This window comes from Lytechinus variegatus, chromosome 3, assembly GCF_018143015.1.
Source record: "Lytechinus variegatus isolate NC3 chromosome 3, Lvar_3.0, whole genome shotgun sequence".
In the NCBI taxonomy this organism is placed as follows: domain Eukaryota; kingdom Metazoa; phylum Echinodermata; class Echinoidea; order Temnopleuroida; family Toxopneustidae; genus Lytechinus; species Lytechinus variegatus.
The window spans coordinates 46,949,627-46,974,882 of NC_054742.1; the positions used below are offsets into that span (position 1 = coordinate 46,949,627).

At 37.6% G+C, this 25,256-nt stretch overlaps 1 protein-coding gene across 9 annotated transcripts in view; it reads right to left on the reverse strand.

Moving 5' to 3' along the window:
* LOC121411188 (histone-lysine N-methyltransferase 2C-like) overlaps nucleotides 1–25,256 on the reverse strand; it is a 74,490-nt gene that overhangs the window by 14,192 nt on the left and 35,042 nt on the right. For 8 of the 9 annotated variants that reach the window (XM_041603755.1, XM_041603754.1, XM_041603758.1 and 5 more), the window contains 8 exons: nucleotides 24,917–25,018; nucleotides 23,827–24,004; nucleotides 23,099–23,313; nucleotides 22,296–22,369; nucleotides 19,866–19,916; nucleotides 17,669–17,894; nucleotides 13,675–16,485; nucleotides 8,920–13,038 (listed from right to left, as the gene is read on the reverse strand). In XM_041603755.1, coding sequence (XP_041459689.1) covers nucleotides 8,920–13,038; nucleotides 13,675–16,485; nucleotides 17,669–17,894; nucleotides 19,866–19,916; nucleotides 22,296–22,369; nucleotides 23,099–23,313; nucleotides 23,827–24,004; nucleotides 24,917–25,018 — 7,776 coding nt within the window. Of the gene's footprint in view, nucleotides 1–2,868; nucleotides 3,397–8,919; nucleotides 13,039–13,674; nucleotides 16,486–17,668; nucleotides 17,895–19,865; nucleotides 19,917–22,295; nucleotides 22,370–23,098; nucleotides 23,314–23,826; nucleotides 24,005–24,916; nucleotides 25,019–25,256 lie in introns of those variants that run through there. The other variant, XM_041603759.1, reaches the window with a different exon arrangement.

A 25,256-nucleotide genomic window follows, 5' to 3' on the forward strand; every position in this document is an offset into this window, starting at 1 on the left:
ACAGTTGGTATGTGATTATTTCCTTCATGTCTACAGGTGTGTAATGAGTACACTACTTTAACAGAAGCAAAACGATCGTGAAATGTTTAACTTTTGAGCTAAAATTGACAAATGCACAGATGATGCAATTATAGTGCAAACATAATTTCTTAATAATGATTGTAATATTTTCACAATTTAATTTAGAGTAGAGATCCAGTCGAATATGTTCAGCAAACACCTCTGAGTATCTAAAATTGGTGGTCTAAATTTGAAAGGGGTCCAAATAATGCCCACCTATCGCAAAGTGCTATTCACACTCCTTGCAATGGTTTGAGCATTATTCTTAGTTCCTAGTTTTTAATCAATTAGTCCATTATTTATGTACATTAATTTTACATATATAGTGCACATTCTTTCGAAAATTATGAAGCAGGTGTCAATTTCAGTGCAGTGGTATAAACAATTGAGAATCCATTCTTTTTATTTTTGTTCTTTTTGTGTGACTCAAAAATATCTGACATGACACACCCCCTAACTTGGAAATAAACAAGATCACATACAAACTGCTTTGGTGCGCAATACTCTGTCTCTTTAAATCTCAGAGAGGGAATTGCAAGCTGTGATGAAATGTAAAGAAATGATACTTGTTTGTTGGGCACACAGCTAGTTTTTAGGCAGAAGTTGTCTTTCCACAGCAAATTCAGAAGAATGGAATTAGGCTTCATTATGCAAAATAAGTTTTTAAGATATCTTGATGCTTGTTTTACTTGGGTGATATAATTAATCATTAAGAGTAAATCAAATGAATATACCGTACATGTAATAAAGAACAACTTTAAAGCCATTCTGGCACTTCCATTCTTTAAGGATCCCTGACATGTTGTTTTTAATTATCATTTTATTAACATAATTCAAAATCTTCATAAACCTTAACCCTTATTTTAATTTGTCATGTTAGTGACAATTTTAAGCCTTGATAAGTGTGAGGTATTACAATCAAAAGCATGCCACATGATCTAACATCTACTCAATAGTACAAACAATTATACTGAGAATTGGCTTAAACTTAGCTATTTAGTTTTTAAAAAGTATGTTGTTTCATGATAACATCAAAGCTATGCATATCATGCAAAGACAATTGTGTTATAACTACTGGTACATTGAGAGCATATAAGGAAAATATAGTACAACCATTATTCAGTCATGGAAAAAAAGGTCATTTCTTGCACTATCAACTGTCCATGATTTTTCTTCTCAATCATATTATTCCAACTATAATGCCTCCATAAACCACTTATTTACAAACATGAATCAGATTTGGCTGGCAATGTTACAGCTTCTTCTGAAATACTGCAACATTGTTCAAAGGCTACCTCCTTATCTTGTAAATCCTTTGTAAATATTGAAATTTTTATGATTTACGTGTACTTTGATAAAAACTTAGATAAAATAATTTGTAGATTACTAAATTCATCTTTACTTTTTTTTTGTTGCTAATCTATGCTAATATCAACATACTGTAGTAAATATCCACAATTTCCATGTGGTGTTACTGTATTGATTAAAATAGCATTATTATAGCATGGTTTAATATACTGGCATGCAGAATTGCAGATGATTAACATGATGCAGATTGTGATTGAATACATACAAAAAATAAATGCTAAAAAAATGCTCTGATGCAGGAACAACGTACAGTGGAGATGAAGGTCTGGATTGTAATTTTCACTAGATGCATTTTTCTTTCATATCAATTTGGAAAATAGCCATTTCCCATTTGTTTTCAATTCGTTTCTGTTTCAGTATATATTACTGTACTTTTAAACATGTTATCCTACAAAAATGTCCTGAATACAAGCTAATGTTTCTCAATACATGTATCTGTGATACAATCAGAAGTGAGATAAGTGATTATCAAAATAAAAGAAAAGTCCAAGTTGCAACTAATACACTTAGAACATGCATATATATTTACATCTATTCATTCTGCATGCTTATCCCTTTATTTACACAATATTCACCAGGAGTATAGAAAAGTAGTGAAAAGTCACAATATTCCATCAATATTCACAAACAGAAAAAAAACTGTCAAACTAAAATGTCAAATAACCAATTGAATACTGAGCACAAAGTAGCAGCTGCAATCAAAAGACGCCTTGCCATGTATCTTCAATTGAAATTCCTGGATGATTTTTTTTATTATGATTGCATGGGTCACAAATGCAATCAAGATGAATCAAGCAGTATTCAAGAGATTATGTAAAGAGGTATATGGTAAGGAAGGATTACTTGGCAAGTGATATGTGAAAGTTTACACAAAAAGAGGAAGAGGCATGAATTTCAGTAGATATGTTGTTGTAGAAAGTAGAAGAGACAGTATGAAGTAGTAAGTAGTAGTAGGTAAAAGTAGTAAGTAGTAGTGGTGGTGATGGTGGTGGTAGTAGTAGCAGTAGTAGGAGCGTTGTGGCCCGAATTAATCTCTGGACTTTGAAACAGAGGGTCGTGGGTTCAAATCCCAGCCATGGCGTAGTTTCCTTCAGCAAGAAATTAATCCACATTGTGCTGCACTAAACCCAGGTGAGGTGAATGGGTACCGGGCAGGAAATTATTCCTTGAAATGCCGAGCGCATGAAGCTGCTTGAGCTACAGCCAGGGTAATAATATCCAAGTCCTTTGGAAGTGCATTGAGACGTTATTCGTATGTTATTCGCTATACTTTTAAGTGTTATACTATTATTATTATCATAGTAGTAGTAGTAATGGTAGTAGCAGCCGCAGTAGTAGTATAATAGTAGTAGTAGTAGTAGCAGCCGCAGCAGTAGTATAGTAGTAGTAGTAATAGTAGTAGTAGTAGTAGTAGTAGCAGCAGTAGTAGTAGTAGTAGTAGTAATAGTAGTAGTAGTAGTAGTAGTATCAGTATGAGTACTACTGTTCGAGTAGTAGTTGTGATTACCATTGGCATGGTTGTAGCTCATAGTAGTAGTAGTAGCCATATTGGTCACAGTTATTGTAGTCATCATGGTAGAACAACCAAATAAGTAGAAGTAGTAGTAGTAATAGTGATGGCAGCGGTACAGCAAGGAATGAAGATATATATTTATATATGAAGATTGATAGCATACAACCAAACACAACAACTTGACTATAGGACACTAGGCTGAATTCTGGTTTAAGAGCACAAGCGGGCACAACTTTTTTTTCTCAATCTTTTGACTGCAGCCTCACCTTGTGAGAGAGAGGGTGACGGGGCGACCAGTTGGGTGGGTGCCCCTCCCCCGCTGAACGCATGATTCATGGTGCGGGTTATTGTGCGCTGATGTGACTGCATCTCTCGCATGACTTCGTCACCTGTCAGGACAGTGACCTCTGAACTTTGAACTGTGTTGGTGATGGTGGTGGTGGTGGTGGTATTGGCTGAGGAAAGGGGGTTCAAGAGGAGGCATGCACCACTCAGAGCACATCACTATTTTTTTTACTTTCTCTTTTGTAAGTCAATGCTTTGAAGCTAAAGCAGTTGTGCATACTTAACAACTTCAATATTGCAGATGATAACCCTATGTGTACATCAAAAGCTAGTGTCCATTTAAAAAGTGAAGCTAATTAAAAATATCTTTGCACCTAAATTATGCCATGATCATTACTAGAGCCAGGTTTATTTAACATCAATAAAGGTCGACAGGCCAAGCAAAATTATATCTCTATGCAAATTTACAATAAACCTGTAGTTCCTGTATAACGTATTACTATTTTATTTAATCTAGCTCCCTGTAACTGACTACTTCTCCTTCTACTTTTTGCTGAATATATCTTTAAACTACAGATAACATAGATGATAATAAATAAATCACTATCTTGAGAGCATGAAAGAATAGCATTGGTAGCCCCCACAGAAAGAAGTGGTATAGTATTTATTGTAAAATTTGCTTCCTTTTTTCGCGTAGCCTATTATTAGTCGGTGATAACGGTTCAGCAAATAAGTGTTCTGATAAATCAATTTAGTATATGGAGAAATAATTTTGTGCATGTGGAGCAGTCACTCACAAAGTAAACGCGTCTCATAAATAATTTGATTCCCTTATGAAAAAAAAAATGAATAAATAAAATGAACAAAAATCAACGATAGACTGCTCCAGTAATTGATACAGAACATTACTGCTAATACCACCTCAAAATACTCTTATTCTTGTCAGCAGGCTTTTTCAAATCAATGAAAAGCTCAATATTTGCAATCCTGATTTAGCAGTATTGAGTGGTCGCTTTTCCCCGGCTTTTCTAAATAAATCCCATTTTAGTGGATTTTTTTTTCTAAATTCAATAGACAATAATTATCTTCCAAGCTCAGATTGGATTTTACAAGTTAGATGATCAGACTGCAGCTAACACCAATCAAACAGAGGCGCATGAGTAGTCCCTCCACAAGTCAATCAGGTTCACTGATCTGTATTGAAATCATCTAACTATGTACTGAACAATGATTATGGTCCGCCTTTACAGAAGGGAGATTACAGGAATGTCCTCTGTTGTAAAGTGTGCAAAACAATGGTGACATCTGCAGAGAAAAGACTTTGCACTCACCAAAGTTTAATTTGGACAAGGAAATAAAGAATACAACATGCTCATTCCATTCCCAATTTCCAGTTTCTTTGATCTAGGACATGGAAATCAATGTCCAATTTGTATATCACACAGAAAGAGTTTGAACTTTAAATCTTTACCTTCATTATTAGTTCCACCCCCCCCCCCCATATCTTGAACTGTTCCCAGCCCTGTGTCTGAATATCAGCCTGAACTAGTGAATCCTTCAACCAATGTGGTATAATGAGTATGCGATTCTTAGCTCAGTTGAATCAAATACCTGGCTCCGATGCCCAAGCCTAGTATGCACTCTTGCAAAATTATTAAGTTCTTTATGAAATTAAACACACAAGTAACATCAACAAAATTGTATGAAATTCATTTACACATGAAGAAGAGATATGGTCGTTTCAGACAATCATATAATTTTCATACCTTTCTCTGATCAATCAGGAACTGTTTGTAAACATGTAATAATCATGAGTTGACCATTCAAATCTTCTTTACATACAATATGATATCCTTTCATTCATATTACAACTGATTGAATTCATTTTGACAGGGATTGAAAGTGAATGAAAATGAATCTTCTGGACAACCTGTGAAAACTGCAATGGAGGTAATTTCACTCGAATTTTAATTGCCAAATCAAGTTAAAAAATTAGTTATGACAATTACAATGCTAGTACGAAAAATTGTATGTCAAATTATGGCATGGCCTCAATCAAAACCTAAACGAACAAGCCGGGATTATCAGAGAATTACAGGTTATGCTTTAGTGATCACAGGCATGTATGAAAATGACATAAATTTGCTTATCTGCAATATCCTTTTTCCCCTTTAATCCTAAAAGGACTGGGAATACCGGCCATAATGCCCCCTCGACACTTTGCATGACTTTTCTGTAATACACAATAAAAATGCCGCAAACTTTTGACTAATTTTTTAAGTGTCATGCAATATTTGAGACTAAATTAGTGATGTACAGGGATAGCATCGCAATGACAGAGGTTGTTGTCTTGTCTTGAATTTGGTAGTAATTGCGTTGATGTTACACATGTGTTTTATACAGAGCCTTTAAAGTGCCATCGACTTGACGAGATACTTCATCTTGCCATGTCGACATAACAAGGCAAAAGCAATTTTGTGTCTCGCCCACTTATGAAAATAACCAGAAATATCGTGATTTGCGAGGGCATGCAAGAGAATTATATTGAAAGTTCATTGTGAAATGACTGGAATGGAATAACACTTTTCATAAGAGCCTTGCACGTAAACTTTAATGTTGACCTGAAAATGACCTTTAACCTTACCATATGACCTAAGACTGCATCATAATATGCAGGTCCCCCACATCCATCTACCATCCAAGTTTGGTTGAAAAGCGACTTAAGGTTGTGGAGTTAGGTGTCATAAGAGTGTCTTGCATGTAAACTTTAACATTGACCTGAAAATTACCTTTGACCTTACCATGTGCCCTCAGACTGCAGCATAACATGCAGGTCCCTCAAGTCCATCTACAATCCAAGTTTGGTTGAAAAGCGACTTACGGTTGTGGAGTTATGTGTCATTACAAGTTTGTGACGGACGGACGACATTTGGATCCCTAAGTCTCGCCTTCACCTCTGGTGGGCGAGACAATAACATTATGTCGACATGGCGAGATAAATTTCTTGCCAAGTTGACTTGTAAAAAGTTATATGTCAACATGGCGAGATGTTTTATCTTGACAAGTTGACTTATAAAAAGTTATATGTCAACTCGGCGAGATATTTGGACTCTCGCTGGGCCTCGGACACTACATATCTCGCCATGTCGACATATAACTTTTTACATGTCGACTTGGCAAGATAAGATACCTCACCATGTTGGCATTTAACGTTTTATAAGTCGACTTGGCAAGAAATGTATCTCTCCATGTCGACATAAGGTTAGTATGTCGACATGGCAAGATAAAGTATGTCGTCAAGTCAATAGTACTTTCAAGGCTCCATAGTTTTATGCAATAAAGAACTATAATTTTAAACGTTGCAATAACACATACTTACTCAAGAGGGTTAAAGGATATGTCCACCCTAACAAAAACTTGATTTGAATAAAAAGAGCAAAATTCAACAAGCATAACACTGAACATTTCATCAAAATCGGATGTAAAATAAGAAAGTTATGGTATTTTAATGTTTCGCTTCATTTCACAAAACAGTTATATTGCACATCGCGGTCGGTATGCAAATGAGGAACTGATGACATCACTCACTCACTATTTCTTTTGTATTTTATTATATGAAATATTTTTATTTTCTTGTCATTGTCATGTGAAATGAAGTTTCATTCCTCCCTGAACACGTGGAATTCCATTATTTTAACATTTTGTGCTTCAGGCAAGGAGGTCCTAATCGTCAAATTCGTAAAAAATTGAATATTGCTTAATTCAAACAATAAAAAGCAAGAGAAATAGTGAGTGAGTGACATCATCAACTCTCTCATTTGGACGTAACTGGCTCGTTCATATTACTATTTTGTTAAAAATAAGCGAAACTTTGAAATGTCATAACTTTCTTATTTTACATCCGATTTTGATGAAATTTTCAGCATTGTGCTTGTCTGATTTTTCTCTATTGATTCAAATCAACATTTTTCTGTGGTGGACTTGACCTTTAAATAATTCTGCATGTGACTGCAAAGTCAATCTTCTTTGATCCACTGACTAAGTGTGATTGTAAGCGCAGATAGTGACAAACCCTACAAAGAAGTGCTCTATTTCATGCACATTATGCTCCTCCACCTTCCCTCCGTGCAGACAAACAAAAATACTCAACAGTGGCTATTTCAAGTGAGCGGATCGGTTTCCACAAGTGTTTTAGCTTTCAAGGACATGACGAAGCAAGCATGGCGATCAAAGGGTAATACAGCAATACATAACAGTTTTCCAGGGGAGGGTTATGCAACAGGCAAAGTGAGTGGGACATGCTACTTGCATCCAAAATTACTTTCTTCACATCAAATGTACCATATCTGAAATCCCTACATGGCGCCAAATGCACATTTAAATACAGTATCTTGTCTGATAAGACCTAATACCTATTGTGTTTTTTGAACCGTTAGGAATTACTTTATAGTGAATCACGCACATGAACATCAGGCCAAAAGCTCATCTCTTTATGTTTATCATTATTTGTTTTCATACAAATTTGTTTCCTATAATGCCTGTTCTCTATCTTCATCATGTTAGTTACCTCGGTTTATTTGATACTAAAAAAGTATTGGTCTTTTCCCCCACAGAATATTCTATTGCTATTTCAAATCATTAACAGAACTTGACATGTTTGAGTCCAGACATTTTGTTGAATCACCACTTGAGAGAAAAACCTCAATATTTCATTTTTCAGTGTTTTTTTTTTGGGGGGTGTGGGTTAAATGTTTTTATCTAATTTCAAAATTAACATAAATTTCTGAACATTTTAATTTTTAAATGTGTTGCATCCCAGCTTTTCTCCAGTTTTCTGGTGTTAAGTGCCATAAATATCATGCTTCAGCAGTTTCAAGATTACTTTTAGCCCAAACGTGCAAAATCCTGATCGACATTGTAAGATACAGTGATGTATGGAATTCTGAAAAAATCTCCACAAAATTTCTCTGTCAGAATATTCCTACAATCATTGACCCACTTTTGCATAAATATGAAATCGACCTTTTGGGTAATGCATAAATAAGCTGCAATCATGGATAAAACTTTAAATTTTCAAGTCAAGACTATAATTTATTTTTCTGGTGAAAATCTAAAAGTTGTAGTGTTTTGCCATTCATTGCAATTTTGACAAAAATTGTTATGCTCCAAATATTTTTATTTAGGACGAACCTACTGTAAGTGTTATGCTTAGAGTATATAGGATATGGGTGTATGTGAATAGTTTAAGAGTTGATAAATTTATCAGGTTACAATAATGAAGACATTTTTAGATGCATCTTCCCTTACACCTAAGTATTGAATATTAATCCCTATTGGCTAACAAAACTTTGACATTTCAGACCTTCTAACATAACTACTACAGTAATTCACAGACCATTTCACATGATTGTACATAAGCCCTTGATACAGGGTTCAGCATTCTCAGTTTAAATGTAGAACTTTCACTTTATATACACTACATGTATATAAATAATAATGACGTATTATGTCGGACACATTTTCCTATTTGTTTATTTAGTTAATCATGGACAGTAAAGCTCTTCTAAAAGTGAGATAAAAACATTTTATCATCAACTGTAGATTTTTTTTAGGGGGGGGGGGTATGTCCATATAAATTATTCTAAAAAATTATCTCTTAAACAAAACAGCAATGATGTGGTAAGTGTACTAACCTTGTCCTTTGGTTCCAATTTCCTTGAGTGAAGTGGGACCATTCACCACTCCAAGGGGTAGCTTGAGTTTGGTGTCCGACGTAGAGCCCGACAGAAGATGATCGTAAAAGTCTGGAACCCCATCCAAGATGGCATGTCCAAAGGCACCTCGTAGCCGGGTTCCTCCGTTCACCGTTCCACTTCCAAAGAGAGGGCAGAGGGAAAAGTTAACACCAACCTCTGGTTCAGTTAACTGCAGCATAGGCATCTGCTTCAGGGCAGCCATCAGTTCCTCCACTGATGAAAACCTACTTTCCTTGTTCTTTTTGGACTTTTTCTCTTTGTGCTTTTTCTTTTCCTTGTGTTTGTGCTGTTTGACTGTGGGTTGGGGTGATGGTGGAACTACAGGGGGTGCAGGGGGCTTTTCTTTGGTCTCTTGTGGAGGGGGATAGTCAATCTTCCCTTGTCTGTGGATTTCAAGTAAAATTTGCAAATCATTTTCAGCAGGCTTTCCATCTTTCTTAACATAAGGTAATTGCTCAATTATTTCCAGTTGCTTTTGCTGCTCTGATGTCAGTTTTATCGGACCTTCTTCATCTTGCATATCCACAGCTAAATCAAATTCTTGTCGCATTTGTGTATTCTCTGAATTGCTAGTCTCTCCTGTGACTTTGTCTAACTGATTCGGTACACCAGGCTTGCTGGGTATTGATTTCACAATTCCAGATGCACAAATTGAAGGTCCTTGCAATAGCTGTTTCAGAAGTTGATTTTGATTGTTTTTCAAAAGCCCATCCTTGGCAGCTTTGGCATTGATGTCTCCAATCATCAACATTGCTTGACTCTGTTGAAGTTTTGCAAGGTCCACATTGGCATGTGGATCATTAGCCATAATGGCCTGCAAAGCTTGATGTGTAGCACTTCCAGGTGAAGTATTCTGAAGGATATTTTGTACACTCATTACCATACCTCCTTTATCTTGAGAATGACCTATCGCAGCCAAAACGGCACTCTCATCAAGGACTCCTACTGGGGTTTGAGGTACTGTAGTTGGATTTGGGCTGAAAGGATCACCTGTTTTCTTCTTTGCTCGCTTCTTCTTTGGCTTTTGTACTTTGGTCTGCATTCCTGGGTAACTTGGTGGCATTGGAAAACCTTCTGTAGTTGGTGTTGAACTTTGAGATGATATCATCCCAGGTTGTAGGGGCTCCCTCGGGAACGGTGATTGGACAGGTGACTGTAGAGGGGCTTGTGGAGATGGAAATGGAGGACGTATGCCTACAGAACTGCTATGAACTGGAGGAACTTGGCTAGGAGACACCATGCCTGGGTTAGGCATTTGATTGAATTGGCCAACACTGCCTTGCTGCTGTGCTTGGTGTGGACTAGGAAGCCTATGTGGATTGAACATATGAGAACTATGGAGTTGTTGCTGCTGTTGTTGTTGTTCATATCTCTGCATAGCTCTCACATGCTCTAGTTCCTGGGCAAGCTGCAATCTTTGTCTCTCATGCTGCTCACGTAACCGCTCCATTCTCTCCCTCTGTTGGAATGTTTCACTAAATGGATTGTTGTCTTGTCCAATATTGATCTGCATGCGCTTTTCAATTGGAGGCTGTTGTGGTAACGATTTAGCAGATATTGGCGATTGGATAGGGGATTGCATTGGTGTTCCAGCTTGCCTTGGTTGAAGCTGACTGCTAACAGAAGCACCTTGATTTGCTGATGATGCTACTGGTGACTGCTGTCCAGGATGAGTCATCATAGGTGAAGGTGGTGGCATCATAGGAGAAGGGTGACTGCTGTTTAGACCTGATGATTGACCCTGAGAAACTAGAGGAGACTGTTGATCAGCTAGAACCATGGGGGATTGTTGACCAGCTTGCTTCAATGGTGACTGACCTCCAAGGGGCATCATAGGGGATTGGGCTCCAGGGGGCACCATGGGGGATGGAACACCTGGTGTCACTGCTGGTGATTGGCGACTACCAGCAGTGATAGGTGACTGCTCGCTATTTTGAACGGCGGGAGAATTCTGTTGGCTTTGAGGTACCATCATTGGAGACTGTTGTTGCCCAGAAGAGACAACAGGTGACTGCTGTCCTGGATGAACCATGGGTGATTGGGGGACCATGGGCGACTGGGGAACCATGGGTGATTGAGGAACCATAGGTGACTGAGGAACCATCGGAGAATGAGGCACCATTGGGGATTGGGGAACCATTGGTGATTGTGCTGCCATGGGAGACTGCTGCTGTGAAGAAGCACCAATGCTACCCTGATGAGATGCATGTGACATTGGTGATTGCTGGGAAGGTTGTACAGGAATCTGTTGGGAATTTGTACCCCGTTGTAAGCTAATTCCACCGGGTAACATGTTTGTTTGATTGTTCCCTGGCATACCTTGGGCCTGTGGGCTGTTAATAGGAATCATTGGAGTTGAAGGTTTGCTGCCAGGCATCATCGGTGTCTGTGGATTACTGCCAGGCATCATGGGTGTCTGTGGATTACTGCCAGGCATCATTGGTGTCTGTGGATTACTGCCAGGCATGAGAGGAGATGGTTGCCTGCTATTTGTCATCATTGGACCCTGGGTAATTTGGTTTCCACCTTGAATCATTGAACTTGAAACCATCGGACTAGTCTGTCCTGGCATGACCATCATTCCTCCATTTCCAGATTGCATGATTTGGTTTCCATGCATCATTGGAGACTGCTGACCTGATCGAACAACAAATGGAGGTCTCTCCCCAGACATTGGTGATCGCATGGGATGCGGAACTTGCTGTGAAACATGGCCCATCATCTGACCTTGGGGTATCATTCCAGACTGAGGCACCTGCATCATTGAGGCAGATGGAGACTGCATTCCCTGATTGATCAGCATTTGCTGAGGTATATTTGGTGATGTCCCACCTGGAGCTATTAGAGAATGTTGTCCACCCATCATGGGACTGTGCATGCCAGGGTTAGGTCCTTGCCCTTGCATCATCATTCCTTGTGGTGACATCATTCCTGGCATCATTGGATTATGATGACCCAAGGGTGAATGATTCGATGACAGTTTCTGTTGTTGCTTCATCCGAAATTCTTGCAGGAGAATAGCATGTTGCCTTTGCAGCTTACGTACATTTTCCAAATATTTCTGCTGCTTAGAATGTCTCTGCTGCACTGCTTCGAGTTCAAGTCTGTCATTTTCAGAAAACACTTTGTTGTTTTTGCGGCAGGCTCGCTGTCTAGATGTCAGAGCCTTCTTCTTCTTTCTCTCTTTACCAACCTCGTTTTCAAAGAATTTCAACCTAAGTTGTAGTTTACGATCTTTGTTAAATATCCATTCTTCATACTCAGGAGTACTGGTATCTTCAGGAGCTTTTTCTTCTGTGGTGTCATATGGATCAAAGTTCATCATTGCATGTGACATTCCATCCATGCCCACACCAAAGAATGGAGATGGCATTCGTTGCATGTTCTGAGACATGAATCTACCAGGAAATCTGAAGTTAGAAACCTGTGGGCCAGGCATTCTGTTAATAACTGGCATTCCCATTCTCTGACCAGGCCCAGGAAGCCGTTGCATGCCATGCATTGGCACTGACATCTGATCACTTTGCATGTGCATGCCTGATCCTGGCATTGGTGGGCGTCCCCCGATTCCAGCATTCTGTACAACCATGGGACCCCGAGGCCTCATTCCAAAGTGATTCTGAGTCATTGGTGACATCGGTGAGACAGGTCCTGGACTAGGATGTGTCGGGATGTTTTCATGGGTAGAGAACCTTGGACCAGGTGGGAAACTAGGCATTTGTGGGTGGCCTGGAGAAAATGGTCCTACTTCTTGTCCATGAGCATTTACATGTGACACTCCTTGCAGTCCTTGAGGAACAGTCTGTCCTTGCTTGAACAAGTCTGTGCTGTTGCTTCTTATTGGATCCTTTACAGAATCAACACTGCCAAATTCTACACTCTGAGGGGTTCTAGGTGGTCGTAACCCTGGAGAAGCAGGAGGAATCAGTGGCACATTGGTTCCAGATTGTTGATCTGTTAAATGGCGTTGCTGCATTTGCACCTGGTATTGGCGATTCATGGCAAGAAGAAGCTGTGCATGTGGCCCAGGTGGTTTGATGGTAAAATCTTCAGTTTCTATATAGGAAATATAAGAAAAAGAAGAAATTTAATGACAGTTTCCTACAAAGTGCCCGACACCATGTGATTATAATAATAAACAAGCTATGATATGTACTCAATGCTATTCAATTCATCTTCATACACAATCACATTATATCATCCCCTATTACTAATATATTTAATTCCAAAATTGTTAAACTGTAGTACATGGACTCACTCACCCTATCCCTAAAGATTACACTCCCCTTTGTTTTTATATTTAATTTTTCATGTTTCCTATTCCTTTTTGCAATTACATTGTAATGATGTAAAGATTTGTTTACAATTTGATTATTCAATTCTTGATTTAAGATTGTAAACATATTTCTCAATGTTAATGTTTTGTTAAGCCATAGGAAGGCCAGGATGACTGTGCCAGTTAAGCTGATTTTACGCAATCCACCGCATTTTAGAACATATATAAAAGTTTCATGAACATATTTAATACAAAAAATAATAACTATATACAAATACTCCTACAAGGATCAAATTTTAACATATGACATCCAGCTATTCATTTTTAATACATCCTACAATCCATCCAGGCTCGATCGTAATTTTATTGACAAACACAAATTTGAAAAGATTTTTGTAAACTATACAGATAAATACCTTTAGCAATCATCTTTGCTTCAGCCTGTAATCTTTCAAGATCAAGATTATCCAGAAATGGATCAGAGCCTTGGGCCTTGGCTTTTGGATCTACTTTTCCAGAGACGGCTGCTTCTATATTCCCAGACTGTTGTTGCAGCTTCTGTTGCTCTTTCTTCTCTTTCTCAAGTAGATCTTGGAGAAGAAGAGGTTGTTCATGGAGCAGAGGTGGTCTTCTCTGAGGATTAGTAGAAACAAGTGAAGGTGCATTCACAACACTCGTTACAAGAGTTTGACTTGTTTGTAATTGAGTGCCATCGCTATTTGTAGGCTGGGAAGATACCACTGTCTGAGAGCCAACTGAAGCAACTGGCAGTTGAGAAGTACTGTTTGGCTGAATGCTTGACACAGGACCAGAAATGTTGGCAGCAATCTGGTCAATTGTTGGGACATCCCCTCTTGGCACACTGACAGAAGAGTTCTGTGTTTTTTGCGCTTCCCCTGATGACGAGCTTGGACAAGAATTACCTGAAGGTCCCTGGGTATTGGACTGTTGTTTCTCTAGGACTTGAGATCCACTTGATGTGTTTATCATCTCATCAGAAATGGCAGTTGAAATTTCATTATTTTCACAGTTTGTTTGAGGATTGTCCACTGGTTCTATTTTGATTGTTGTTCCACCCAAAGAAGTTGTGGATATAGTGGGCGCCTCACTTGAACTTGAAGAGACTGGAACTACGGTACTTGTTTGTAACACAGAGGCTGATGCTGACAAAGAAACAGTAGGAACAGATTCCGAAGTACTTACACTGTCAATATGAAGACCAGTTTTCTCTTTTGAAACTGCATCAGAAGGATCACTTCCTTTTGATTGTGGTGATGGCTTGTCATTGTGACTCATCAAATCTTTAGAAGACTCTTCAGAAGTGTGACTACTTGCAGTAGCAATGTCTCTTCCAATGTCAGGTACACTGCTTGTTTCTGAGCTTTTGGTTTCTTCCACTTTAGTTTGATCCGAAGATACACCTGAGCTTTCAGACTGTTTTAGATCATTAGAAACAGACTTGTCTTCTAACACTTTATCAGTTTCTTTTTCTGAACTAGTTGGCTCCATGGAGGTAGACTGTTCATGACTTTTCTCTGTAGCAGCTGGAAGTATGCCATTTTCCACCTTCAAAGAATTTGAATCCTTAGGAGTGTTACTTGTGGAAGCTGTTTCATCAAGTGCCTCATCACTCAAACCAAAATCTTTGAAAAGTTGTTGGTTTTCAGCAGAATGTTTGTTAGTGTCCAAATCAGTTCCTGCAAAGTCAATTAGATCAAGCTCACCAGACAACAGATCTTCCAATTGCGCATCATGGTCATCTGGCTGAGGTGTGATTGTTGGATCCTGACCGGGTGGCAAATGAAGGTCACTCTGCAATGATACTGGTTGCTGAGCAGGTATTGTATTATGAATTCTGGGTTGGTGATTCTGAATTGCGTTTGTGTTAGGACCTTGGAAAGGAGGAGTTGGTTGTTGGAATGGCAAATGAGGTTGTTGGGCAGGATGATCTCCCATTGGAGACATCATAGGTGACCTGCCATGAAAGTTTGGATGAGTCATTATTTGCCGGGGTGTAGGTGTCCTATTATTGGCTTGTTGCCTCACCATATGATCATAGGGATCTAATGGGTTTGACCCCACCAGGGCAGTTCTTTGTTGCAAAGCTCTTTGATGGAGCTTCTCCTGGAGTAGGGCAATGTTTCGTGGTCTTGGTGACAATGATGGCCCTGACACTGGCATTCTTGCTCCTTGCTCTATTCTCCTCAATTCAATGAATTGTCCGGGCCCAGGCATGCGGCTTCCCCCATCACTAGCTCTTCGTTGGAGACCAGGAGTAAACTGTCCTGGCCTCCACGCTTCATCTGTCTGTTCTGGGGTTAAATTGAACTGTTCCTGGGACCTTTGAGTTACGAATGTAGGAGCTTCTGGCCTTGGCGTGTTAGGTGTTCCAGGGAAGGAGTTCATTTGCTCACTATTTGTAGCAGGAGATATCTGATCTGATGAAGCATTAGCTGGATAGGGAGGTGGAGGACGCTGATGTGATTCCCCACTCCAATTCTGATTCTGCATTTGCTGCTGTTCTCGACGCATACGTCGTTTCTCCTGCTGTCTCACTAATAACTGTCTTATGTGCTGTTTTTGTGCATGTTTGTTGCCATCGTTCAAACCTACTCTATCAGCAGGGGTAGAAGCAGCTGCAGGTGACAGACTCTGGTTGCTGGCACCATCTTGAAATACTTGGTTTTTCATGAACGGAGCCTGCTGAGGTGAATGAATAGGCATATCAACTGGCATTGCGTGAGCTGGTGACCCCACTGACATTGCATGTGCTGGAGACCCCACTGACATTGCATGAGCTGGAGACATGTTTCCCATACCAGGAGGCACTTGTGATGCAGAACCATGAGGCATTCCTGGAGACTGTAACCTATCAATGATGGACTGGTTGTTTGATACAGGCAAGTGGTTGCTGGATGATGTAGGAGTAACACCTTGTCCTGCAATCAGGGATGCCAAGTGCTGCTGATGAGTGTTAACACCACCAACAACACCATGGCTTATCTCTTCTGAATGATGAGGAGATCTTCCTGCTAACACGCTGGGCGTTCCACTCCTTCCAGACTGAAGATGAATGTTAGATGGTTGTGCTACCATAGGAGATGGTGGCATGGAGTCAACATTCATGGCTCCTGGTGATTGGTTTGACAGTGGCATATGCACAGGAAGTCCAGAATGACCAGACAGGCTCTGGTTGTTTGCGTTCATTAAGTTGGAATGTGGCAATTCTGTTGAGATAAAAAAAATTATCTAATTAATTTTGAATATAACTACAAGGTTGTTTAAATATTTTTTAAACATATGATAAAAGACGTTTCATAATAAAACAAAGAATACAATATAGATCTAAGCATGAATCATACCAATAACCCTCAATTTTTTGATACAGTCCAAAGGATATTGAAGTATATTATCTAGTTTTACACATTTTCCACCATCAACAAATTTAAGAGGATTGGTACAAGTTTGCTTTTATAACTCCCCCCCCTTATAATTTCTGAGTTCTATCTAATTAAACTTCCTGGAACGTAAAAGATTTAAGTGAATCTCAAGCCATTTCATAAGACTACCTACCAATGGTACATTACCAGCTACTGTTAAAAGCTACTAAAAAGTGCTATTTTGATGCGCTGAGAGCAAGAACTCATCAACATTTTTTGTTGATGGATTATGTGACATTAAAAAAAATGTTAAAGCAGCAAGACATTTTTCTGCAATCTAATCCCCAAACTGGACTTTCGACTTCTCATAGTCAAATTATATTTATGCCACCCTATTTGCAAAATCAAGTATACATAATACACCTACATGTAAATTTTCAAATTTTTGAATCATTGACCTCTGTGACTTTGACAATGTGACCTCAAAATCTATCCAGATCATCTTCCCTCACATATGCACAATTGAGCAAAGCTTGAACTGGAAACCTCAAACAATGTTTCTGTTATCAACAGAGCAAGAATTTTTCTGGTAGATAACATCTGTGATCTTTGTCTTTCTACCTCATGAGAGCCAAAATTTAATGTCAATCCAATATACAAACAAGAGCCAAGTGGAACCCCTAAACAGTTCATTATTTATCGCAAGAACATTTTCAGGTATTCAATAACCTCTGTGCCCTTTGAACGTGTCACCATAAAACAACTAAGATCACTTTAAGTAATATGTGGACACTTGAACAATCTTTATCATTGATCAGAAGAACTCAAATGGACAGCTAAAAAATACCACCATCGATGATCATAATGAACTCTTATCTGTGCAACTAGAAGTGAATAATGTGCCTTTATTACCATAAATCAAGGGATACATTTCACCATGCCTGAAAATTGTTGCTGAGCTTTGGCTCAACATATCTAAACAAAGGTCAATTGATAAAAAGTTTTAAGAAACATGTTTCAGTATTCTTACCATTGGCAGGAGACATGGGAGTTCCTGGTATAGGTGTTCCTGGCATAGGTGTACCTGGCAATGACTTTGGGCTCCGTTGCGCCTGAGGAACCATTGTCGATGGTTGTTGTCCTTGCTGCAATTGCTGCGGCTGCTGTCCTTGTTGGAGTGGTGCCCTGATGCCAGACCCATCCTGGCTCTCACCGACCATGGCACCATCAAACTTCTGACGCTTCTGTTGATGGATCTATGAGTAGTTTTAAAGAGAAGACCAGTGGGGTGTGATATAAATGAGATACAATTTCAACTATGACTTTTTGAATATGGTTTGCCTTTTACGAACAGAATTACTATATTCAATAATCAATTGTTATTGCCCTATACACTAACAAAAGTAAACTCCTATTTATAGTACACTCTTATTATTGTGATGACATGACACAATTCTTAAATCCACAACCAGGAAATAAATTTGTAGGCCATTTTCTTCAGATGCTACAGGCCTCATCCAGGGAGCATTTCAAAGAGGGACTTGTCAGACTTTTATTTTTACAGAGTATGTTTTAACCAACAGTAACCATGGGAACTGCACTTCTCACCCAATCGATATCAAGGAAATTTATTAGATCTGACAATTTGTGGGATGAAAATGTTAATGAAATGCTAATGTCTGTTTCACTAGACCTGAATCGCACTGTGTCAGCATCTATAGACTAACAACTCAGGCCTCATGAAGCTACTAGTATCACAAAAGAAAACTTATTATAACTGGCTAATATTCCTAACTGTGAAAATATATTTTAATACTAAATTTTCATATCTATTCAAACCCTTTGGATACAGAGAAATACTTGATTGATTCACAAAATGGTCACAAGCCGAATTTCTTGGATTTCTAATAGAACAGAAATATGTGTTTTATAAAAATTAACACATATACTTGTCAAACCCAATTTATACTTCTGATATTCGAAAATGGGTCCAAAATGAACCAGATTCAAAACTTATGGGATTTGGAGAATCCAATATATAGCTGATCAAGTACCAACCTCCAATCAATTTCTTTTACTACTTACCAGGAAAATGTAATAAGGAATGTTGAAATAAAAATTTCTATTCCATATCTACAATGCCTTACACAAATATTGTAAATTACAAAAATATAATTGTTAAAATTTCTCAAACTAATCTTGACAGAGGATTGAAACATAAGAGAACAATAATAACACACATGCAAACAATTATAATGCAGCATACATGCTTAAATGAATCTTGCACATAAAAAATTAGTTTCTGTTATACATTTGTTTTGAATTGGTAATCAGGGTGGATCATTATTTCACTCTTGCCTTGTTAAGTCTTTCTATCGGTGATACTAAAAACAGATTTCAATTTTCAGCTATGAACTTGATTTTCTTTGTAAATTGAGAATATCATCCAAACATAAATTTTAAAAACCCAGACTTTAACAAACGAGAACTCGCCATGATCCCTTCAGTGCATTCATATAAAAGTTGAGTGTTTTTTATGAAAGCTCTCAAGAATCACTTTGGTAATCCTCCTTAATACTTGTAAATATCTCCTCACAAGTTCATTCACTTCATCAGAGTGTCTATATGAGTTATGACAGGAAAGGGTAGAAGTAAAATAAATAGTGTGTGTTTATGATTGTGCAATGTGAAGATTCTTAATGTGATTTAAAATGCTGGAGGTTAAAAAAAATTAGGATCATGTTGGCAATTTCAAGAAGTGTTGGTAAGGCTCGTTCAGAAACAGTAGAACTAAACTCAGCAACATTCTTTTGAGTACTAAGTCAATGAGATGAATAATTAACAACAAAAAATGTCCTTTTTGTCACAAAATGAATTGAAACAAGTTACAATGATTCTTTCAAATAACTTGTCCAGAGTTATTCAGACAAACCCATGACATCTTCTTTCAACATGACTCATGACTTTTAATATTGCAATGAATAAATATGATATAACATAAGATGAGTTATGATAGCAAACTTCGTCCACACAACTTTCAATATGAGATAGGCAACTTGTCTCACATCTGAACGTTAAGGAAAATGTTGCTGGGTTTTATCTCCCCATATCTGAATAAGGCTTTAACAGTGAGGGAACAATAAAAACAAATCATATGCAACATGATAGGAATGAGAAAGAGAGAAAGCAGCAGTATGGAAATGGATTTGACAGAGCTTTGAGCATACCTTCCGGGCTTCCTTAATGCGTTGTGCGGCACGATTCTCCCTCGCAAGTTGCTGCAAGAGTGGTAGGAGGAAAAAGTGGGGAGGCAAAAAGGGGCAACACATGCTGAAAACAATGGTTGCTGGTGATCATGCATGATATCATTTTTTTGGTAATTCTTTCAAACACACAATTCAACACATGGCTTTGGATAAATATATACATGTATATATATAATATTAAAATGAATAAACAGTATGATTTCATCTCATCTAAAAAAACTGAGATTGATAAATGCAGAGATGGAACATATCAACTTGATTGCATGTTAATACAGAGGATAAAGCTGTTTGTAAGTTACAAACAGATACAACTGGATCAAGGAAAAACTGGCGTATTTCCTTGATCCAGATGAGAATATGAAATATCACATTTTTTTTCTCTGGTGTTCCAACAAGGCACAAGTGATTTACTATAACCCCAGTGAAATTACAAACACTGCATTCAGAGGCTTGCTTAACTATACAAATTTCAAGATGAGCAAATCGGAATAAAAAAAAATTAAGATAGACAATCAGATTTAGAATCCCAGATGTGTAAGTTCTGCATAAAGCCATGAGAAACTTATGAATAGCTTAGTAAATCAACTTCAATGATTTGTTTTGACGGTAAAATTTCTTTTGTAAATGGTACTCAAAACAGCAAAGACCAATTTTAGAAGTTTATATATTTTGCAAGTCCTAATAGAAAATACAAACAAGTTATGGATATGCACCTGTCATCTTCTATTATTCTCTCTCATGGTAATTATCCTTTTTTTCTTCTTGTAATAAATAAATGTTTAATGGGGGGAAGTCAAGATTTCTTTAAAAACAAATTTTCTTTTTTTTTTGGTGAGTGAAGGTACACATAAAAGCCTTGGTACATTTTCCAAGGATATTAAAGGGGTGGTCCAGGCTGAAAATATTTATATCTTAATACACAGAGTAGAATCCACTGAGCAAAACGCTGAAAATTTCATCGAAATCAGATAACAAATAATGAAGTTATTGAAGTTTAAAGTTTAGCAATATTTTGGGAAAACAGTCGTCATGAATATTCATTAGGCGAGCTGATGATGTCACATCTCCACTTTCCGTTTTCTTGTGTTATTACATAAAATCATATTTTTTTCATTATTTCATACTTTTGTGAATAATATATCTCCCTTATAATGAAATAAGTTGCAGCAATTAATATCTAATGCACTAAATCAGTTGTCAATCCAATTTTTCTAGTTCTTGGAGGAAAAAAATTGAATAAACCTTATTTCATATAATAAAATACAAAAGAACAAGTGGAGATGTGACATCATCAGCCAACCTAATGAATATTCATGATGACTATTTTACAACATACTACTAAACTTTAAAATTCGATAACTTTGCGATTTGTTGTCCGATTTTGACGAAATTTTCGGCATTTTGCTAAGTGAATTCTACTCTATGTATTAAGTTATAAATACTTTCAGCCTGGACCACCCCTTTAATATGTGTGAAAGGATATACAACTGAAAAACAAGATACACACTGAACTGGGTATAGTCTCTCAACTACATAATTGTTTTGCTTCATGCATATGAATAATGACTTTTTCACTTCAATACAACTAACTAGGATTATCAGTATGGCTATATAAATAAAGCTACAGTATGGGTACAGTATACAATGACTTGTACAAAGTTCATAAACAATTTCTTGTCCATTTATAGGTTCTATCATATGGAGAATTTAAATAAGTATTCACTAAATTCCCCGCTATGAAAATCTGCACAATGGTGGTTTCAGCATGTAGTCCGAGGAAAATTAAAGCTGAATAGTACCAATTCATCATATAAGATGCAAAGTATGATAGAAACATAGGTATTAATCACTGTAGAAGTTTTCTTCTTTCCATGCAAGCACATGCTTTCAGTGTTAGACAGCTGCACATCAATCCAAATGAAGTGATTTTTTTTACACTCATTGCATATTGCTTGCATTTTCTTTCTATTCCTATTTTCAATTCTTGTTACTTTATATGGCTTTTGAAAGGGGATTGGGACTGTTAATCAATTTGTGTCTTTTTTTTGACATGCAGAGACATGAGGGAGTAAGTAATATATATATAGGCACTTGGAGTCTTCACTTATCTTGAAAGTTAAACCTATAATTAGTATGTAAACTAGATGCAACCAATGGTCCAGTCATGACCAAGTTCTTATTAACACCCAGACAAGGAATACAAAATCAAATAACTTGGGAAAATGGAGCAACTTAACTAGGTGACAAAAGGCATTTGAACACTCTTTGTTTTGGATGCATTTCATGATAACGGGTGATATTTTGCACTGGGGTGAAGTGAACAACATGAGGGAGGATGAAATACAGTACGTAAAGAATACAAACTTGTAGAAGGGATTTCTTGTTACTCACCAGGAATGGTTTCTTGTTTCCAGAGCCTGCCTTTCTCCATAACTTGGCAATCTGTTTCGCTCTTGAAGGCCAATCTGTAAATGATTAACATTGTATATGTATATTAACAAGTCTACAATCATGATATAAAAATCACAAAATCCAGTTATGATTTTAAATCAACAAATCTTCTGTCACAATTATAAGCATCAGGTATATGAATGACAATTGTGACTGATGTACTATAGAAGTTAAATCAACTTGATATTAGGGTAAAAATAACAATTAGGGCAGAGTCAAACGGACTGGTCTACCATTGCAATTTCCTGCAGACCAGTGGTCTGATGAAATACATAAGAAATTCACGGAGGCAAAGACTGTAAGTACGATTCTTCACTTCTCACCCCAAAATGGCACTGCAACACCAGCGGTATTTGGAATAAATTTAACTAGAAAACATGCAGAATAAATATGGCTGCCCCTATTCACATTATAACAATATCTTAACATTAAGACCAATGACTTCTAGCAAGAAAATTGAGAAATCCTGCTTCATAATCTTAATTCCATTGTTGTACTTGGTAAATCAAAGGTTTGAAATTTTATATCATGTGAAAGTTTTAATACATAGATGAGGAAATTTTGTTCTTCATCTGGTAAATTTTCAGTCCATGGTGATGCTAAATTCCTTCGATATTTCTTTATTTCACCGGTCTTTGCAGAAAAACCACTGGCAGGAACCGTTTAAAAATAACCTGTTGTAACTCAGGTTTAATAGCAATCCATTATACACTTCAGTTAATTAAGATTTCTTATTAACCAACCTGGAAAATCCTTCTTGAGATCTGGGTAGTTGATATTTGCATAGAGGACAGGTGAGATTGTTGCCTGGTGACCAAGAGGTTCATCCTTCTCCCACTTCTTGATATTGCGCTGGTTGTAAGACAGGGTTTCTCCATCAGCCTCTCCACCCCCACCTCCACCACCCCCTCCAGGCCATGGACTTGGTGGCTCAGCAAAGTCTGGACTGAAAGCAGGGCTGTAAAGCAAGATGCAGGATATATGATTAACTCTAGGCAACATTAACCTTGTGCTGCATTCAATCCAGATAAGAATGGATATACAGTTGGATTAACTCCTTAAATGTATTGAGCGCTGAAAACCACAGTCAGAGCTAAAGCTGGGGTGATAGTTAAAATAACGTGTGACTTGGAACAGACAGTTTCTATCAACAAGGTATATGTTGTATTTATTGACAGCACAAACTTTTCTTATTGCAGGCTATATTTATAAAAGAAATCAGCAATAATAATAAAATTGCAATAACAGTTAAATGCTACTGAAATCCTTTAATTTGATTGGCTGTCATTATATTTGCTATAGAAATTGTGCACTTGATATTATAACAAGCCTTTATGAAACAGGACCCAGGACTGTTTGTATCTGTGAAGATATTTGTAGGACTGATATACTACTATTGTATAAGATAATTAATGTACATGTAAGTCTTCATTGCATGTGCATTATTTGTACAAAATACATCTAGTGTTACCTTGCAACTGAATGTCCAATACTAGCAGCCTGTACAAGCTGCTGTGTAAGAGGAAGATGCGGTAGAGGTTGCTTCTGGAGTTGTTGTTGTTGCTGATGGTGATGATGATGTTGCTGCTGCTGTTGGGATGCTGTGCTTGCTGTCGTTGTGCTTGTTGAATGGGAATTGACATCAACTCCTGGATTCACAAGACAAAATCAAAGATATAATAAACTGTAGTCACATTGAATTGACAATTATTCTACAATCATAGATCCTTAATTGAGCTCCATTTAGGGCAAACTGATTTATATCAGATGTCACCCTCTCATTCGCATGGTCTATTTCACTTTTTCCATGAACCATGTTTCCTAGAAGTACCAAATAATCTAAAATATGGAGGGAACAGCCAAAGAGGTTAGCAGACTTGCCAACATTTGAAATGCAGAAAACTGAACCAATTATTGTGAGGGAGAAGAGCAACCAAGGGGTAAGGGTGGACACCCTCCCTACCCAAGGTAGAGAGCTTTTGCATTTTTGGACTAACAACTGTGCAATCTGGTGCATACCTTGAGAGATAAAAACTCTTCTTATAGAGCCATACTGATAGCGGTTTCTACGTTGTGAGCGGATCCCGATACGGAATATAAAGCATATAATCACCTCTTGATTTCAAGGCAAATAATCACTTCCTCCGCAAGCTGGATGTAGCCACCTTTCCTCAGTTTCACTTCAGAAAGATGGCTACATCCAGTTCGCATTGTAATAGTTTGCCCAACACCTTCACCAACAGTGATTATTTTCTTAATATTACTGACAGAGAGTTTACTAAGTTTTTATTTTAAAACAGTTGTGTACTTGGTCTCGTGGAGGAATTTGTAATAACTCTTATTGCACGTTTCTGTAAAACTATTATTTGGTTTAGATGAACAATTGGCAAATTAAATATCTATGACAAATTGTGTTCTAGGGTAATGTAAAATAAAGGGATGCAACTGATATTTACAACTGATAGTATTTTTCTTGTACATGATTTGTCATAGATTTGAATAGTAAATCTTTAGCAATGTTTCATGCAAGAGGACCCAGAACACAGCCACGATAGTGTTACCTGATGTTGGTGTATTGGTGGAGCCAGCTTGATGATGACCCTCTGGACTGAGTACCCCTGAGAATAGATCCTCAACCTCTTTACTGTCTATGTGAGCCAAATCTGATGAGTACAACAAAGAATATCAAAGTAGAAAATAATGCATATCAACAAGGTATCAGCAAGAATTACCCCCCCCCCATAAGGTTTCTTTGTGCCAGTTAACAAACCCAAAGCAATAGCTGAGGGTGTAAAGATTCTGTCACAGGTATCACTTGTAGGTAATTATTCTTCTGCCCAAACAAAATGATGAATCTTTCATTCATATATGTTTTGTTGCAAAAAAGTAAGTCATGGTTTT